Source organism: Tachyglossus aculeatus, chromosome 4, assembly GCF_015852505.1.
Source record: "Tachyglossus aculeatus isolate mTacAcu1 chromosome 4, mTacAcu1.pri, whole genome shotgun sequence".
NCBI classification, from domain to species: Eukaryota; Metazoa; Chordata; class Mammalia; order Monotremata; family Tachyglossidae; genus Tachyglossus; species Tachyglossus aculeatus.
The window spans coordinates 109,781,760-109,800,336 of NC_052069.1; the positions used below are offsets into that span (position 1 = coordinate 109,781,760).

The following is an 18,577-nucleotide window of genomic DNA, read 5'->3' on the forward strand; positions in this document are numbered from 1 at the left end:
GAAATGTGCAAAGTCAGAAGAACGCTGCTTCCTAATAGTGTTCTATCCAAAACCAAGGAGTGAAAAATATGTTAAGGAAGTACTGAAGAGATATGTGGCCTAGTGAAATGAGCATGGGTCTGGGAGACAGAGGACCTGGGTTCTAATCCAGCCTGTGCCACTTGCCTTCTGTGTGACCTTGGCAAGTCACTTCTTCGGAACTTAGTTTCCCCATCTGAAAAATGGGGATCCAATGCCTGTTCTCCCTCCTACTTAGACTGGGAGCCCCATGTGGGAGAGAGACTGTGTCTGACCTGATTAACTTGTATCTGCCACAAACATAGAATTGTCCTTGACACATGGTTAGCACTTAACAAATACAATAATGATAATGATAACAATAACTGAGTGTCCCCCGGGGCTCCAGCCCCAACTCTCATCACTGTTACCAGTCTCTCATCTACAAACCCAAGGCAAAAAAAGACTTTAAGAAAGCCCTTTTGCACACTGATTTATCCTGCAGGAATGCTAGGGTTTCATCATTCCATAAAACACAACAACTGGAGCATTAAAACAGGAGAAAAAAGCTCCCTTTGAAATAGTACCTAATAACAAAAACCATCTGCTTTTCAGTAGGACATGCAGTCTAAACAGACCAAATCCCTGTTTAAAGGAACTGCTAACGGCTCAAGTGGGATGGCGATTACAAATTGGATGATGCTATTCACCGCTGTTGGAAAACCTTGAGGGACTAGGAGACTGGAAAGAGGAGGGAGGAGGAGAAAAGCTCACAGGCGTCTGCCTCTCATCGCAGTCTGCTACGTTAGACCGATGGCTTGCTGAATCTGGCTTTGAGAATTAAAGAATGTAAAAGTGAATGTTTCTGTTATACTGTGTTGTATTCTCCCAAGAGCTTAGTACAGTGTTCTGTAGACAGTAGGTGTTCAATGAGTACAATCGATTGATTAATAGTAGCAATAGCATTTATTGAGCACCTACTGGGTACAATGCACTGTACTGAGGGCTTGAGATATATGTCAGATGACACATTCCCTGCCCATGAGGCCCTTTAACTCCACTGAAGGGTGGAAAATATCAAACACCATTGATGGATATAAAAGGATAACTAATTAAAATACACAACTGAATGTATAACTGACTAAATACTTTTCTACTCGGAAGTGCTGGGAATGGATGTAGATAAATACATAAGTGGTAGAGAAGACTGATGGGTTTATATGACTTGGAATCCTGGAAACTCATCGGGGAATGCATGTTGGAGGTGGCAGATTTTCATAAAGGTTTTGGATATGAACAGGGCTGTGGTCTGTCAAGTTGGGAATGGGTGAGAAGGAGGGACTTTCAAGTCTGGAGAACAGTGAGCAATAAGGAACAAAATGGAGGCAGAGGAGTTAAGAGTGAGGTACAGTTAGAAGGGTTGCTTAGGAAGAAAAGAGAGCAGGTTGGGAGCCGGTGGGATATATTGGCGGAGAGCCTCAAAGGCAATTGTGAGGAGTTTTGCTTGACACAGAGGAACACGGGGAGTTAGTGGAGGGTTTTGAGGAGTGGAGAGATGTATGCCAAGTGACACTTCAGGAATATGCCCTGTGCAGCTGCCTATAATATAGAGTGGAGAAGGGAGAGGCTGGAGGCAGGGAGACCAGTGAGGAGGCTGATACAGTACTCTAGCTGTGAGATGACTAGAGCTCGTACCCTAGTGGTAGCTGTTTGATGTGAAGAGGAGGGGAAAGATGTGAGAGATGCTGTATAGGACGAATAAGCAAGATTTGACAGTAGACTGAATGTTACAGTTGAAGGAGGGCAAGGAGACAAAGATTGAGGTTGTGGGCTTCTGGTACAAGAAAGATGGTGGCATTATCGACTGAGATAGGAAAATTAGGAGAAGGAAGGATGGGTAATTTGGTTTTAGTAGACTGTAGCTCCTTGTGTGCAAGGAATGTGTCTACCAACTCTGCTGTATTGTACTCTCCCGAGCACTCAGTACAGTGCTCTGCACACAGTAAGCACTCAACAAATTCCACGGATAGACTGATTTAGTAGTTAGGGAGGCACTGTGACCTTGTGGAAAGAACACAGGGCAGGGAGTAATCAGTTCTGCTCCTTGCCTGCTGTGGGACCTTGGACAAGTTACTTAACCCCTTTGTGCCTCAGTGTCCTCATCTCTACAATGGGGAGAAAATACCGGCTCTTAGGACTGTGTCTGATGTGGGTATTTGGCATCTAGCGTTTAGCCTGATGTTTGGCACATAGGAAACACTTAATACATATTATTGCTTTTATTATTATTATTATTATTGAGATAGAGATGGGTAAAGGTGAAAGAAAAAGGAACAGAAAGATCTGAGAGGTGAATTACAAATATAACTCGATGCTCTTTAACTTCTTTTATGAGCCACACGCATCACAAATGGCTTTGAGAGCTGGTTTGTGCCTCTATCTCTGAAGGCTCCATGCTTACCCAGGTGGGAGGAAGAGAGAATAGGGGAGGACCACGAGTTTTGGTTGCTGCCATTCTTCATTGTAAGCCCTGAATAAATACTTTAATTATTATTAGACTTGTTAGGTTTGAGGTGTCAGCAGGCATTTGGAGGTAAGAGGAGATGTGGGATTGCTGGTCAGATGAGAGAGACTAGGCAGACAGATTTGGAAGTCATCTACATAAAGGTAATAGCTGAAGCTATTTAAGTAGAAGAGCTCAGCAGAAATAATAACAATGATAATAATAATATTTGTTACACAATTACTAGGTGCTAGACACTATACTAAATGCTGGAATAGATACAAGATAATCAGGGCGGACATGGTCCTTAACCCTGTCTCACACAGTCTAAGTAGGAGGAAGAACAGGTATTTTATCCCCATATTACAGATGAGGAAACTAAGGCACAGAGAGGTTACGACTCATCTGAAGTCACAAATGTGCAGAGTCAACACAGTACAATAAAAATTCCGGGCAACAGCTCCAAGCACCATAAACATTGAAGTCAAATGGTGAGGGTTACTGGAAGAATGGCCAAGATGGCCAAGATACAGCGGGAGAGATTAAAAGCTCGCTATCCACCTCTGGTTGGGCAAAAAGGCAATATGACACTCTTCCCATTTATTGGGTGAAATATTCACCTTTTCACAATCAATGGTATTTATTGAACATTTACTGAGTGGAGATCACTGTTTTAACCACTTGATAGGGTATTAAACAACTGAGTTGGTATATACAATAGGCAGACCTACAATCAGCAGACTCAACAATAGACCCAAAAGGCATTTGCGACTGGAAGTTAAGATCCAAACAGCCCTAAATATTGCCCTGTGATTCCCATGAAATTCTTAGATTTCCATTCCATAACCATAACACTGATTTACCTTCTTGCTCTCACTACTACAACTATTTGGAGCTCCCGGAAATCAGGACACTATCCACTTTAGTACTAAAAATCGCATGCCAAAGTCGCAGGACTCCATGTCACTCTCATCAACAGGTGGCAAAAGCCACTATAGCTACCAGGGCAGATGCCATGGCAACCACCTGCTGCTCTACAGCACAAGGCTGGTCATTGGCAATTTGTTGCAGCCCCTAAGTCCATAAGGGGGTCTTGTTCATAGACTTCTCACAACATCATAATGAGTTGCACCCCTGCCCACCTGACCACTTGTGATGACCAATGCCCCACTGGGGCCACAACTGACAGAGATAAGGGGGTGTGAGTGGCACTATGCAAACCACTACAACTCTTCTCAGTTCCTTCCCAAACACTCTTAGACTGAGATGTGTCTGGGTTTATAATGGGAGACTCCATCACTAGGTTCGAATCCCGGCTCTGCCACTTGTCAGCTGTGTGACTTTGGGCAAGTCACTTAACTTCTCTGGGCCTCAGTTACCTCATCTGGAAAATGGGGATGAAGACTGTGAGCCCCACGTAGGACAACCTGATCACCTTGTAAACTCCCCAGCGCTTAGAACAGTGCTTTGCACAAAGTAAGCGCTTAATAAATACCATCATTATTATTATTATTATTATCACTAGGGCAAAGCCCAGATGGGTGGGAATGGATCGAAGATACAGGGGCCAGCAGAGTTACAGACCAGGGAGCAGAGATCTGGGAGGGAGAGAGGGAAAAGGGTGTGAGTTTGGAACTGAGAACACTGTTCAGGGATCCCAAATTGGAGAGCTTTTGTGAGGTGGAGGAGGTATATTTAGGTCAAGATGATATGAAGACAAACTCATTACATCTCGATAACCTAGAGAGAGATGAGGATATAGTGCTGAATCTAGAATACCAGGGAAGTCCTAAGCAAGTCTAGTGGAAAGATCAAGGGCCAAGGAGTCATAGGGCCTGAGTTCTAATCCTGCCTCTACCACTTGCCTGTTGTGTGACCTTGGGCAAGTCACTTTTCATCCATTCATTCATTCAATCATATTTACTGAACACTTACTGTGTGCAGAGCTCTGTACTAAGAGCTTGGGAGAGTATAATACAACAACAGACACATTCCCTGCCCACAACAAGCTTACAGTCGGGGGGGGGGGAGGGGGGGCGGGGGAGACAGACATTAATATAAATGAATAATAATAAATGACTTTTCTGTGCTTCAGTTTCCTCTTCTGTAAAATGGTGATACAGTGCCTGTTCTCCCTCCTCCTTAGACTGAGAGCCCCATATGGGACTAGATTTGTGTCTGATCTGATTACCTTGTACCTCCCCCAGGGCTAAGTACAGTGCTTGCACATAGGAAGAGCTTACCAAATACCACAAATATTATTGGTATTATTAATTCCGTGGAGGTCTCGGTCTGCATCGGACGCTCAGGTTTCCATTCTGCCATGCCCCACGATCCATGGAACCCAAGAGTCTGGAGTCTTCCTCTTGCTCAGTAGCTATGTCCCCTGGGGATGATGAGTTTGAATGATGGGAAGCCTGGCACCTCATGACATCTGACTGGCTCTCCTGGGTGTTTAGGATATTCAATTGGATATTCAATCTGTAAGCTTGTTGTGGGCAGGGAATGTGTCTGTTTGTTGTTGTATTATACTCTCCTAAGCTCTTAGTACAGTGCTCTGCACACAATAAGTGCTCAATAAATATGATTGAATGAATCAATGGATGAAAAGTGACTTGCCCAAGATCACACAACAGGCAAGTGGTAGAGGCAAGATGTGGCCTAAGAAGGGGACATGGACTCCGGATGTCAGAATGTCTCAGCGGGGAGCCCTTTTAAGGCTCACTTAACTGGAGTACGAGAGATTTGGGTTAGACCTGAGGAAGAGGAATGGAACGGATTTACAAGGGAGAGCGGGCAATTTCAGTCATGGAGCGTATAGTCACAAGCAATTAAGGGGAGGCCAGCCCCCACCTCTTGAGGTCACTTCCAATAATAATGATGACATTTATTTAGCACTAAGTATGTGCAAAGCACACTGGAGTTTCTTGAGTGTTTTCTGTGTGCAGAGCACTGCACTAAACCCTTTGGAGAGTATACTACAACGAGGTTGGCAGATGTGATCCCTGCCCACAAGGAGTTTACAGATTACAGGGTGAGACAGATATTAAAATAGCTTAGAGAGAGGGGAAATAGTAGAGTGTAAGAATATTTATATAACAGCTGTGGACTGGGGTGAGTCTCAAAATGCTTAAGGGGTACACAGCCAAATTCATAGTCAACCCAGAGGGGAGGGTGGATAGAGGAAATAAAATGCTTAGTCTGGGATGGCCGCGGAGAAGATGTGATTTTGGGAGGATTTTGAAGGCGTGGAGCGTTCTGCACACAGTAAGCGCTCAGTAAATGCCATTTACTGACTGACTGCGGAGAGTGGTGGACTGTTGGATATAAGAGGGAAGAGAGTTCCAGGCCCGAGGGAGAATGTGGACCGAGGATCGGTGGAGGGATAGACAAGATCAAGGTACACTGAGCAGGTTGTGGACAGGAAGAAGATGGCAGGGGAAGATAAACCCATCAATAAAGCCATGCTTCAGTCCACATGCAAGAGCCCTGTTTTAATTACACTTCAGATCTATTTTCTGGGAACAGCCGCGGCGTTTACTGACAGAATTTTAATCACCGTAGCAGGAGAGGCAGCTTTCGAACATTATCCCCTGCAGCTGAGAGCCCTGCCTGTCTCAGCGTGTTTAGCAACTGAGTGGCAGGGTGCCTTCTCCAACCCTCGTTCCTCCCGGGAAGCAGTTCTCCCACTCCCTGGCCCCAGGGAGGGCACCACAACGGAACATTACAAAACGGACAAGCACCAAGGGCACCCGTTCCTCCCAGAAACGGGGACCTGGGGGGCATCTTCCCCAAGTCGCTGACTTAAACCCCTTCCTTCAAATGCCATTTAAGAGCGTTGTGGGCACCAATCCCTCTGGGATACACGCTTCTCTTTCCTGTGGTCAGTGAACAGTGCTGGGATCACAGAAGCCAGAGCCTCGGAGAGAGGACAGATGGAAAAGGAGTGCCCGACTGAGCCAGGATCAACGCCACTGTTGGGAAGGCGAGGAATGTTGAGAGAATTGTGCAGATGGGACACTGGGGAGACTGCACAAGTCCAAATGAATGAGCCAGATCCCTGACCCATGGAGCCTCTGGGACAGAACGATTCTGTTCTGGCTTTGAGAAAGCCCTCTCCCTGACTTTCCCATCACTGTTGATGGCACTTCCATCCTTCCCGTCTCACAAGCCCGCAACCTTGGTGTCATCCTCGACTCCGCTCTCTTGTTCACCCCTCACATCCAATCCGTCACCAAAACCTGCCGGTTTCACCTCCGCAACATTGCCAAGATCTGCCCTTTCCTCTCCATCCAAACCGCTACCCTGCTCGTTCAATCGCTCATCCTATCCTGGCTGGATTACTGCGTCAGCCTCCTCTCTGATCTCCCATCCTCCTGTCTCTCCCCACATCAATCCATACTTCATGCCACTGCCTGGATTGTCTTTGTGCAGAAACGCTCTGGGCATGTTACTCCCCTTCTCAAAAATCTCCAGTGGCTACTAATCAACCTATCCATCGGGCAAAAACTCCTCACCCTCAGCTTCAAGGCTCTCCATCACCTCGTCCCCTCCTACCTCACCTCCCTTCTCTCCTCCTACAGCCCAGCCCGCACCCTCCGCTCCTCTGCCGCTAATCTCTTCACTGTGCCTCGTTCTCACCTGTCCCACCATCAACCCCCGGCCCACGTCATCCCCCTGGCCTGGAATGCCCTCCCTCCACACATCCACCAAGCTAGCTCTCTTTCTCCCTTCAAAGCCCTACTGAAAGCTCACCTCCTCCAGGAGGCCTTCCCAGACTGAGCCCCATCCTTCCTCTCCCCCTCTTCCCCCTCCCCATCTCCCCCACGTTACCTCCTTCCCCTCCCCACATCACCTGTATATATGTATATATGTTATTTATTTGTACATATTTATTCTATTTATTTTATTTTGTTAATATGCTTTGTTTTGTTGTCTGTCTCCCCCTTCTAGACTGTGAGCCCGCTGTTGGGTAGGGACCGTCTCTATATGTTGCCAACTTGTACTTTCTAAGTGCTTAGTACAGTGCTCTGCACACAGTAAGTGCTCAATAAATATGATTGAATGAATGAATAAATGAACGAATGAAAGGCCTCTCTGGCTCCTTCTTCTTGGAGCTAGGAGAAGGCTATTAAAAAAGAAGCTCAGAGCACTTAATGCCTCCCTCCCACGTCCCCTCAAAGCCACCCCTTCTCTCCAACCCTGAATCCCTAAAGCTTCCTCCAGGCAGCTGCTACTCAGAAGCCAGGCTCCCAAACCCCAGTCAGCCCCTGAGCCATCTCCCCCACCGCCTGATCTGGCTGACGACCCATTTTCTGTGCAATCCTCTCCATGTTGCTCCATGGATGCCCTCCAACCGCCTTCACTCTGCTGAGGCAGGCGACACTCTTTGGATCAAAGGCTGGTAGTGGGTCTCAGGTTATTTGTTTTATATGACTCCAGAGGGTATCGGTGCAGTGCCTACTGTCATTCATTCATTCACCCAATCATATTTATTGAGCACTTACTGTGTGCAGAGCACTGTACTAAGCCCTTGGGAAGTACAAGTCAGCAACATATAGAGATGGTCCCTACCCAACAATGGGCTCACAGTATAGAAGGGGGAGACAGACAACAAAACAAAACATGTGCACAGGTGTCAAGTCATCAGAATAAATAGAGATAAAGCTAGATGCACATCATTGACAAAATAAATAGAATAGTAAATATGTACAAGTAAAATATATAGAGTAATAAATCTATACAAATATATACAAGTGCTGCGGGGAGGGGAAGGAGGTACGGCAGAGGAGGGGATGGGGACGAGGAGAGGAAAAAGGGGGCTCAGTCTGGAAAGGCCTCCTGGAGGAGGTGAGCTCTCAGTAGGGCTTTAAAGGGAGGAAGAGAGCTAGCTCGGCGGATGTGTGGAGGGAGGGCATTCCAGGCCAGGGGCTGCCATGTGGGCTGCAGAGGTAGAGCAGAGGGACTTAAACATTCAACCAGAACTTTGATTTTAATGTTGTGGAATTTATGTTATTTGGAATTCACGTGGAACCATAATGTCTGGGGATTCATTCATTCATTCAATCGTATTTATTGAGCACTTACTGTGTGCAGAGCACTGTACTAAGCACTTGGGAAGTACAAGTTGGCAACATATAGAGACAGTCCCTACCCAACAGCGGGCTCACAGTCTAGAACGGATCTGGGATCTGCTGAAGACCCCAACTGGGGTACAAAACCCCAGCTCTTGGCCACCTTGAGGCTGAGGCAAATGGAAAACATCAAAATTCAACTAACTCTCAATTATCTATGGCATTTAGAGATATGGATCCATGGATAATCCAAAATAATACAGATAATCCAAAAATATTTTTCTCTATTAGTTTCAACCTTCCTTATCAAAACTTTCCCCACACTTAACAGCTATCAAGCTGGGAAATGAACTCATTAGATTTGACTTTTTCCTCCTTTTTTTTTAATCCCACCCACCTACTCTCTATCCTTCCCCATCTTCCGGCGGAGGTGAAAGCCATTGCCCAGTGAAATGGCTGAAAGACGGAACAGTAAAAATGGAGAGGAGATGGAGGAAGAGGAGGAGAAGGAAAAGTAAATGGACCTAGTAAATCAATTTCTGATTTATTCAGACCTAACATAATAAAAACTGTGCTGTTCTTTCTGTTCCGCCACTCAAAGCTTTGCAGGATTAATTTAAAATTTCCACAGGGCAGATGGGCTCTCTCTCTCTATCTCTCCATCCATGTGACCAACACAGAGGCCAACATTTCTGCCTAGTGGTAAAGGAAGCCACTTCTAGGAGCCCATTATTCTAAGGACAGAGATGAACAGGAAGGCCCTTCACTTCCATGAATAAATACAACAAGCAATAGCTGAGAATAACAGGATTCAATCAACCTATTATGAGATGGGATGACCAGATAAAGCTTTGTCTTTACTCTTTAGACTATAAGATCCTTGGGGGTAGGGAATCATGCCTTTTACCTCAAGTGTATCATCTCAACCACTTGGTTCAGTGCTCTGCACATTATAAGCACTAACTAAATACTATTAATTGATTAATAGATTATGGTAATTTAACAGGAGTATTGCTGCATAAACCACTACCAGGAGAATCACTCCTTTTGAGAAAGTTCTCCATCCTGAAGTGGTTCACTTATCATCCTCACTGGGTGACTATATCATCGTCATCCTCATCAATTGAGGTATCAATATGGTTTTTGTCCATTCTGACAACTGCTTGGCACCTATTCATGCAATGAATGATTAGTGCACTGGTTGAATGGAATGTGCAGAAGATGCAGTCCTTCTGTGTCTTCAAGGAGGTGACATTTAATGGAGACCAGACAGCCAAATTGTCATCAGAGATGGATGTCTTTGGGGAGGATTGCTGGACTGTTACTCTTGTAATGGGGAGACTGGGATGACACCCAGGAGTGAGTCCAGATGTGTGCGTGTTTGTGTGTATAGAGAAAACGAGAGAGATTGTGCTGTCCAAATTCAAAGAGGACACTGCTGATGAAATTTTTATCACTGGATGCAGGTTTTGACTGATGCATGACCAACAAGCTTTTCCATGCTGGGTGTGCGCAAATGCTTCTCCTTTCATCATCTGCTACCAAGGAGTGCCTAGCACCCAAAAGAGGTGTCTTGCAAGGGGTGGCGGGCTTTGGGGTGGTGAGGGTGGAGGAGAAGTGACTGTCCCAAGTACAGGGGAGAAGCCTTGGAATCAGGTGGCAGAGAAGATGCATGGGGCTGCGGAAGGGCCCAATCGAGACTGCAGCGAAGGACGGCAGCCAGGAAGTGGCAGCAGAAGAAAAGGCAAAATCCTTGGGGGTGGAGATGGGAAAGATTGCACAGAGAGACGTAGCCCTCCCCCTCTCCCCACCCACTACTCTGGTGTTGCTTTGCCACCTGCCTTTTATCTCAGCACCACGAATGTCCCCATACTGACGGGAACCACACAGCACAATAACAGGGCATTTCAACAAGCCTCCTCCCTCCATTTCGATGCAACCCACATCTCCATTCATAGTAATGGCTGATGAATTATGCAGGAACCAGCATTCAATTTGCTCCAAGAGGCGGGAGGAGATACAGTGCCAGATGAAGCCATTTATTTCCGCTTCCTCGCAGGGGTTTGTTTCCAACTCTGGGCACCTCTCGGAACTGCCTCCTGAAAGTATGTGAAATCCTTGCAGCTGGCAATTGGGGAAGCGGTCCCTGACCAGGGTGGTGGTCTCTGTCCTCCCATTAAATGCCCTTCCCAGCCACGGCAGGAGGGGTCGAGGGGGCGATACCGATTCCACCCCACCCCCTTTAGTAAGGCACAGCCTTTGGGACCTATCCTGATCAGCTCTTCAAAGCTCCCAAAGCCCAGAAGGCAATGTGCTCCATTCTTTTTGCAGCTCTCCAGTTTTCAAACACCCTGGTGTCTGCTGGTCTGTGGGTTTCGAACCTAGCCGGTGGAGAGAAAGGGGATTTGGATTCTAGTCCCAGTTCTGTCGGCCTTGCTTTGTGAACTTGGGCAAGTTACCTAACTTCTCTGTGCCTGTTTCTCTCCCTGCAAAACATGGATAGCAAGGGCTGCTGACAGGGCTGTTGTGAGGATGAATGAGAAGATGATGGATGGGAAAACTCTTGGGAGAAAAGATGGATTTTTATCGCTTGGTGCCTGGGAGTGTGATTCCCAATGCATTCTGCTACTTTGCATATGGAAAGCACATCCCACCCCAGAGGTGGCTGAATTTTCCCAGGGGAGTGATAATGATGCAGTTCCCCAAGGGGTTCAGGGAATGCAGGGAGCACCTCCAAGGTGAATGAAATAATTCTGCTTTCTAAAGTGATTCTAACCCAAAAGCAATCTTGTGAACCAAGAAGAAGAGAGGTTTTCAGTCCTGCAACCTTATCCCCAGCCCAGAGTATAATCGACTCAGAGCTGAGTTGAGGCATCTAGCTGGCTTAGAGAAAGTCTGGCCTATTACTGCCTGGAAGTAGCGTGACAATCCCTGGAGACAGGACGGGCAGCTGCCTGTCGGAAACCTGCCCTCTATGGCTTCTCGGGGCCAGAGAGGCTCTTCGAGAATCCAGCAAGCTAGCAGGATAAATTTAGTTCCCTTATTGTCTGCTTTGGGGCTGCCCCAGAAAAAGACAAGGACAGGTGCAAAACCTCTTGCTTGGGTTGGCTGGGCAGGCGAGGGGGAAGAGAGTGTGAGAGGAGACTACAGGGAGTGAGGCCCGATAGTGAGCACCAAGCACTGTCAGACTGCTCGAGTTCTCCAGGGCTCCACCGCCAACTCGCAATCGCTGTCCTCTTGTGGCTTCAAAGAAGCCGAGTGGTTGGGCGAGTAGCTAAGGAAAGAGGCTTTTTTTGATCTTCCCTAATGAAGCCGGGTTCTCTTCCACAGCATGTTAATACAGCTCCCTGGTGGCACGGCTGAGTACCCCGAGGGCTGAGCACTGTTTTCAGATGACCAGAAGGTAGGGAGACTTTGTGGGCACCCTTGGTATTTTGGCTCCACTCTACTTGGTCTGTTGGACACCCCAGGCTCTGGTCCCTCCACCCCCACCCCACCCTCTGATGGAAGAGTCCATTCCATCCCAAGGAGGTCCATGTGTATGCCAGCGCTAGCACACCCTTTCTTTGTCCTGATAGCAGCTCTCCTATTTGGGTCTGAGGACTGGACTCATGCTTAAGAGGGTCCTCCTAGCTAGCAGCATGCAACTTTTTCTTCCTTTTTCCTTCAGATGGAAACTTCCCAGTCCCCCAGTCTCCCTGGCTTGTTAGCTTAGTGGCAAGTGAGGAGCAATGGGATGGGAGCAAAATACATCAAGAGAGGCTCGTCTGTGGCCCCAGGGGATAATTTGAGACTCAAAATTTCCCTTGGACTAAACTCTAATTGAGGCAGATTCACCTGGCATTTACAATAAGAATGTATCACCATCAGCCCTTTCTCCCAACCTACCTGTGGGGTTCTTATCATTCCCATTTGGCTGATGAGGAAGCTGAAGTTCAAGATCACCCAAGAAGTCAATGGTGGGGCTGGGAAAAGAGCCTAAGTGACCTTACTTCCAGCTCAGTGAGTACTGCCATTGAAAGTTTTAGAAGTAGAAGCATATACAATGGTATTTACTGACAGCTTACTATGTGCACAGCACTATCCTAGGCACTTGGGAGAGTACAATTCAACAGAGTTGGCATTCCCATTCCCTTCCCACAATGTACTTACAGTCTATTAAGCGCTCACTTGGTGCAGTGCACTGTATTAGGCCTTGGGTTGCACAAATAAAGAAGTGATGTGGTGTCTGCCCACAAGGAGCTTGCACCCCTTTAATGGTGGGCTGAAGTGCAGACATTTGGCTTCAGAAAAGAGTCTCCTCCTGATGCCCAGCTACCATGCAATGACCGCCCTCTCCCTGACCATTCCAGCTGCAGCTGACCCAAGTTCCCAAGGCAGAAGGCCTGAAGTAAGAGGCAAGGTGAGGCAAGCTATTACTTACCGAATTGGGGTTTAATCCCATGTTTGCCTCGATATACGTTTCTGTCTTTGGTTCTACTGCAAGTTCGGCTTCCAGGATCTTCTCCACAGGCATGTCCTCATTGGCGCTACTCGTTGACTCCACCTCATTCTCGTTCCGATCCTTCCCTCGCTGCCTCTCCTCCTGCACAGCTGAAAAAGAGGAGAGGGAAGAGAAGAGGTGAGCTGTGGGGGTTCAGCATCCTCCATCCATCGACTGGAAGGAGGGATCAGGGATGAGGAAAAGTTACCCATAGTCTTTTGGGGGCCAACACGTGCCCAGGCTCCTGGCCTAGGGAGGGTGACTTCCACAACTCGTTAGCTTGGGGAGCACAGGGGTGGTTAACGTTGATCTCTGAGCAGGGGAGCACATCTCAAAGGAGTTGAAGACTAGGCACAACGTGGCATGACTTTCAATAGAAGGCCGGGAAAGAGAAAAGAGCTGGAGAGAGCATAGCTTTGACAAGTTTGAGGAAAACCCATGTTAAGGAAGGGAAAAAAGTGAACCAAGGTCAGTCATTGGGCGAAGTGAGGGAATGCTGGATAGCAGGACAGCAACCCTGAGAAAAGCTGAAGGTCTCCTTGGGTAAAGCGGCCGCTTTGGACATAGTGGTCAGAGGACCTGCTTGGTGGGGGAGGAGACGGGACAATAATCGAATTAGTCATGTGGTCTGCACACGGACACGATGGCACCACAGGCTCCGCGTCTCCCCTAAGGAAAGGCGTTCCTCTGTGTACCTTGAGTCATTCACTGACGGTCAGGAGTTTTCTATCATCTTTGGTTCTTGGTTACCCTTGCAAGAAAAACACTCTGCCTGGGGCACAGAGCCACCCAGCCAGCCACTCCTCATCTGCTTCCCTGCCTCCCTCCTTCCCTCTTTCCTTCCCTCCACCCCTGACTCCATCCCACCACAAATCCACCCCCACACATCTCTGGTGGTTTCTTCTCAGTCTCATTTTGGTTTCCTTATCCAGATACCAGTTGTCAATTTTAGACTGAACTAAAAAGAAAATGCTGGGGAGGTGTGGGGAAGCCTTGGATGTTTGGATAGGGAAAAAAGAAAGTTTAATAATTAAAATTAAAAAAAAATCAAAGAGCTATCCCTGTGATTTGGTGGAACATGACATCTTGTTCCCACCAGAGAAGCACACTATAAACCAAGAGGGAGAAAGGAAGGGAGGGGGGAAATAGCATAGGGGAAATAGAGCAACAGACAGACAGACACGTACAGACACACACACACACACACACACACACACACACACAGAAAGAGAGAGGGAAAGAGAGGTAGAAGGAGGAGAGAGAGAGAGAGAGTTCAGATCCTCAGGAAAACAATCTGTCCAACTGCCACACCCTTCACTTCCAGGGCAACCAATACTCCACGGAAACTGGAGGGAGAAAGACCTCTCATCATCCTGTGTCTTTGTCCTCCCTCTCTGGCTTCCCCTGAAGGCTCAACTAACCTTGCTTTCTGCCAGACGTGCCAAAAACCTACCCACTCACCCACTCCCTCATGCCTGGCCTTCTAGGGAAAACCCCGGGAACAATGTGTACCGCGTCTCCCTCCTCCTCCACCCTCTTGCCCTCCTCCCCTTCCCACTTGATCATCCAGTTGGGGTAGCCATGGCAATTCCTCAACAGCACACAAGATCCAAGTCTGATGCCCCTTGGAACTGATCCTCCCAGCTTCTTTTCAAAGCCCACAGTGAGCCGCTCATCACATAGTCTGTGTCACATCATGGTCTGCATCACATCACGTGGTCTGTGCCACATCGCATGATCTGCATCTTAGCTGATCAATCGACAGGTCTCGCTCACTCGCCGCCCCCCACGATCCTTCAGTAGGTAGAGCCCCTTGAGAAGCAGCATGGCTCTGTGGAAAGAGCACGGACTTGGGAGTCAGAGGGCATGGGTTCTAATCCCGGCTCTGCCAATTGTCAGCTGGGTGACTTTGGGCAAGTCACTTAACTTCTCTGTGCCTCAGTTCCCTCATCTGTAAAATGGGGATTAAGACTGTGAGCCCCATGTGGGGCAACCTTGATTACCTTGTATCCCCCCTCAGCACTGAGAAAAGTGCTTGGCACATAATAATCACTTAACAAATACCAACATTATTATTATTATTATTATTATTATTATTATTATTATTATTATTATTATTATGACTCATCGCCCAAGAGAACCTGGCTCTGACCCCACGAGATAATTCCCTCTACAGCTTCCTGCGGCAAATGGCTACAAGCACGATCGGGCCCCACCTCCCAAGGGAGGAATCAATCAATTGTATTTATTGAGCACTTACTGTGTGCAGAGTACTGTACTAAGCGCTTGGGAGAGTACAACAGAACAGAGTTGGTAGACATGTTCCCTGCCCATGATGAGCTCATCCATCTTTGCTGAACAGAAATGTGCCCATGCTTTAGTTCTGATCAAAGCACACCACCCCAGGCAGCCATGAATTCCATGGTCCTCAATCTGAACCTGGTGCATTGGAAATAGACCAAGGCATCAGGGGATGGTTATGACTGATTAAATCATGGAAATTCAAACTGAAAGTAGTGCATGCTGGATTCTCTTGCAGATCCATAACTTTCCAAGTTACACACACACATGCACACAAACACGGTGTCCCCTCCCTGACCTCCCAAAGCTCCACCGAAACCCAGAAAAAGAGGGCAGCCAAGTGTAAGGCTGAGATTCCCGTCAGAATCCACCCTAGAAGGCCTTCACTCTGTGAAAACTTTCTAATAGCTACGGGACTCTTTTCCCAGTCGTTCCTGGTTGTTGTGAGCTGTTAATCATCTGCCAGATCCCACCCTAGAGGTGGTTCAACCAAAGTGATTATTGTAAATCTAACCCCGGTAAAAGGCCTTGCGCTCCTCTGGGAGGAAATGCACAATATAAAGGTAAAATATGGTTATGTTCACCAACAGTGAGATCTAAAGGCCCCAGTGATAGATACTGTGGTTGAGCTGACATGCGAGTCAGCATCTTCCAGCCAGGAATGATACGACTAATAATAATAATAATAATTGTGGTATTTGTTAAGCGCTTACTACATGTCAGACACAGTACTAAGTGCTGTGTTAGATACAAGATAATCAGGATGGACACAGTCCCTTGCCCACACAGGGCTCCCCATCTCTATCCCCATTTTACAGATGGGGTTACTGAGGCACTGATAAGTTAAGTGATTTGTCCAAGGTCACACAGCAGACAAGTGGTGGAGCCGGAATTAGAACCCAGGTCCTTCTGACTCCCAGGACCGTGCTCTATCCACTTGACTATGCTGCTGCACAAGAGTTGGATGTATTTACTGGAATCTCCCCACAGGGCTCACAAACCCCTTCTTCCATTCTCCCAACTCTGCCAGAGAGGAATCGGAGTGGGAGAACAGAGAAAAGGAAGAGGCTCTGGGTTCTGGAGTCTGGCCTCGGGCTCAAGTGGAAGCCTCTGCCAATTACTTAATGAGCATTCACTGACATGCCCTCCAAAAGAACTATCTGAGCCTACTGAGAAGCAGCGTGGCTCAGTGGAAAGAGCACGGGCTTTGGAGTCAGAGGTCATGGGTTCAAATTCTGACTCTGCCAATTGTCAGCTGTGTGACTTTGGGCAAGTCACTTAACTTCTCTGTGCCTCAGTTACCTCTTCTGTAAAATGGGATTAAGACTGTGAGCCCCCCACAAGACAACCTGATCACCTTGTAACCTCCCCAGTGCTTAGAACAGTGATTGGCACATAGTAAGTGCTTAAATGCCATCATTATTATTATTATTATTCAGCTCACCACCTCAACAGAAGTCTCTTGTAATTCCTGTGCCTTCAAATACAGAGATGAGGTGAATGTCCACCTGGAAATAAAGGCCTCCAGAATACAATGCATATAGGGCACAACGGTCCACTATGGTCCCATTGTGTTGGCAATGGGGAGAGCGTCTAGTGTCACCGCTGTCCCTCAGCATGGCTAGTCACATTGGGTATTTGGAAAGCATTCTTTGATGAGAATGTGCCTGCTAAATAATTAATGTAGTCATTCATTCAATCATATTTATTAAGCACTTATGGTATGCACAGCACTATACTAAGCACTTGGAAGAGTACAATACAACAATAAACAGACATATTCCTTGGCTACAACAAGCTTAGAGTTTATAGGGGGGCAGACAGACATCAGTACAAATAAATAAATTACAGATATAAATAATAATGATGATGGTAGTTGTTGAGTGCTTACTGTGTGCCAAGCACTGTTCTAAGCACTGGGGGAGATATAAGGTTATCAGGTTATCCCAGGTGGGGCTCACAGTCTTAATCCCCATTTTACAGATGAGGTAACTGAGGCAGAGAAATTGAGTGACTTGCCCAAAGTCACACAGTTGACGAGTGGCGGAGCTGGGATTAGAACCCATGACCTCTGACTCCCAAGCCTGTGTTCTTTCCACTAAGTGAAGCTGCTCCTCTAGCAGAAGGAGTGGGAGAAGAGGAAGGAAGGGCTTAGTCTGGGAGGGACTTTTGGAGAATGTGTGCCTTCAATAATTCTGTTATACTGTACTCTCCCAAATGCTTAGTAGCACTTGGTAAGCACTCAAGAAATACCATTGATTGATTGATTGATTGATTCTGGAATACCTGTTAGACAGAATGTATTTAAACCAAGCTGACCCAGGCTTGAAATCCTCTCAGAATAAGATTCAAGACAACTGCTGGTGCAACAGTCAAAGGAGAAGCCGCCTTGCTCCAGGACAAAGTGATTGGCTGTTTTGCTAATTTCCATGTCTGCCCATGTAGTTCTATTTATTGCATTTATTTCTGTGCTCTGTGCCCCGGGGGGTACACAGCTTGGGGGAAGAGAGAGCATCTCACCCCACTAGCACGATGATGACTAACTGCTCCACACAGTTTATCCCATCCCAGAGCCTCAGGGCTGAGGCTCTGCAGTCATTTCCAGTGGAAGGATCCACTAATTTTATCCACTCTCTCTTCCCTCCCTGTCCTGGAAAGCCAGGATTCCTCAAAGAGCTGCTTCCTGGTTTACTCCAAAATAGATCCAAAATAGATCCAGGAAGATCACCTTTAATTCCACACCCCCCAGCCTTGGATTGCTTGTATTTTGCCTGTGATTCACCCTCTCTTGCCTTCTTCCAGGAGGCCTGCACGGATCTGTGTTAGCTCACACAATGGCTGATGGCGACTGGAATGGAGAGGGAGAGGTAGAGCAGAGGGAAAGCGGGATTGCAGACTTGGGCTGTTCCTAACAGAAGGCTGCCTGGCCCGCTTTGGGAGCTATGCCAAGCCTGCCCACCTGACTCGGGTCTGATGGCAGATCTCCCCATGCTCCTTGTCCCTAGACCAGAGTTGCTGCTGCATGGACAGGGAACTAACTGCTTCCAACAGGCAGCCCCAAACTCCACTGAAGTTTTTTCCTTATCCTGGGCTTTTATGGTTGGGCCAGGAGGAAAAGTCAGTCTTCCTCTTTTTAGTTTCGCTTCCTACCCTGACTGCCTCAGCAAAGCACCCACAGCACTGAGGATGGACTTAATAGGAAAAGGAATTAGGAACTCT

The 18,577-nt window shown here is 47.2% G+C and overlaps 1 protein-coding gene across 1 annotated transcript in view; it reads right to left on the bottom strand.

Annotated features, from left to right (window-relative positions):
* The window catches only part of RXRA (retinoid X receptor alpha), a 292,947-nt gene that overhangs the window by 17,891 nt on the left and 256,479 nt on the right, over positions 1-18,577 (bottom strand). The window contains exon 6 of the mRNA XM_038745913.1: positions 12,998-13,167. Coding sequence (XP_038601841.1) covers positions 12,998-13,167 — 170 coding nt within the window. The remainder of the gene's footprint in view (positions 1-12,997; positions 13,168-18,577) is intronic.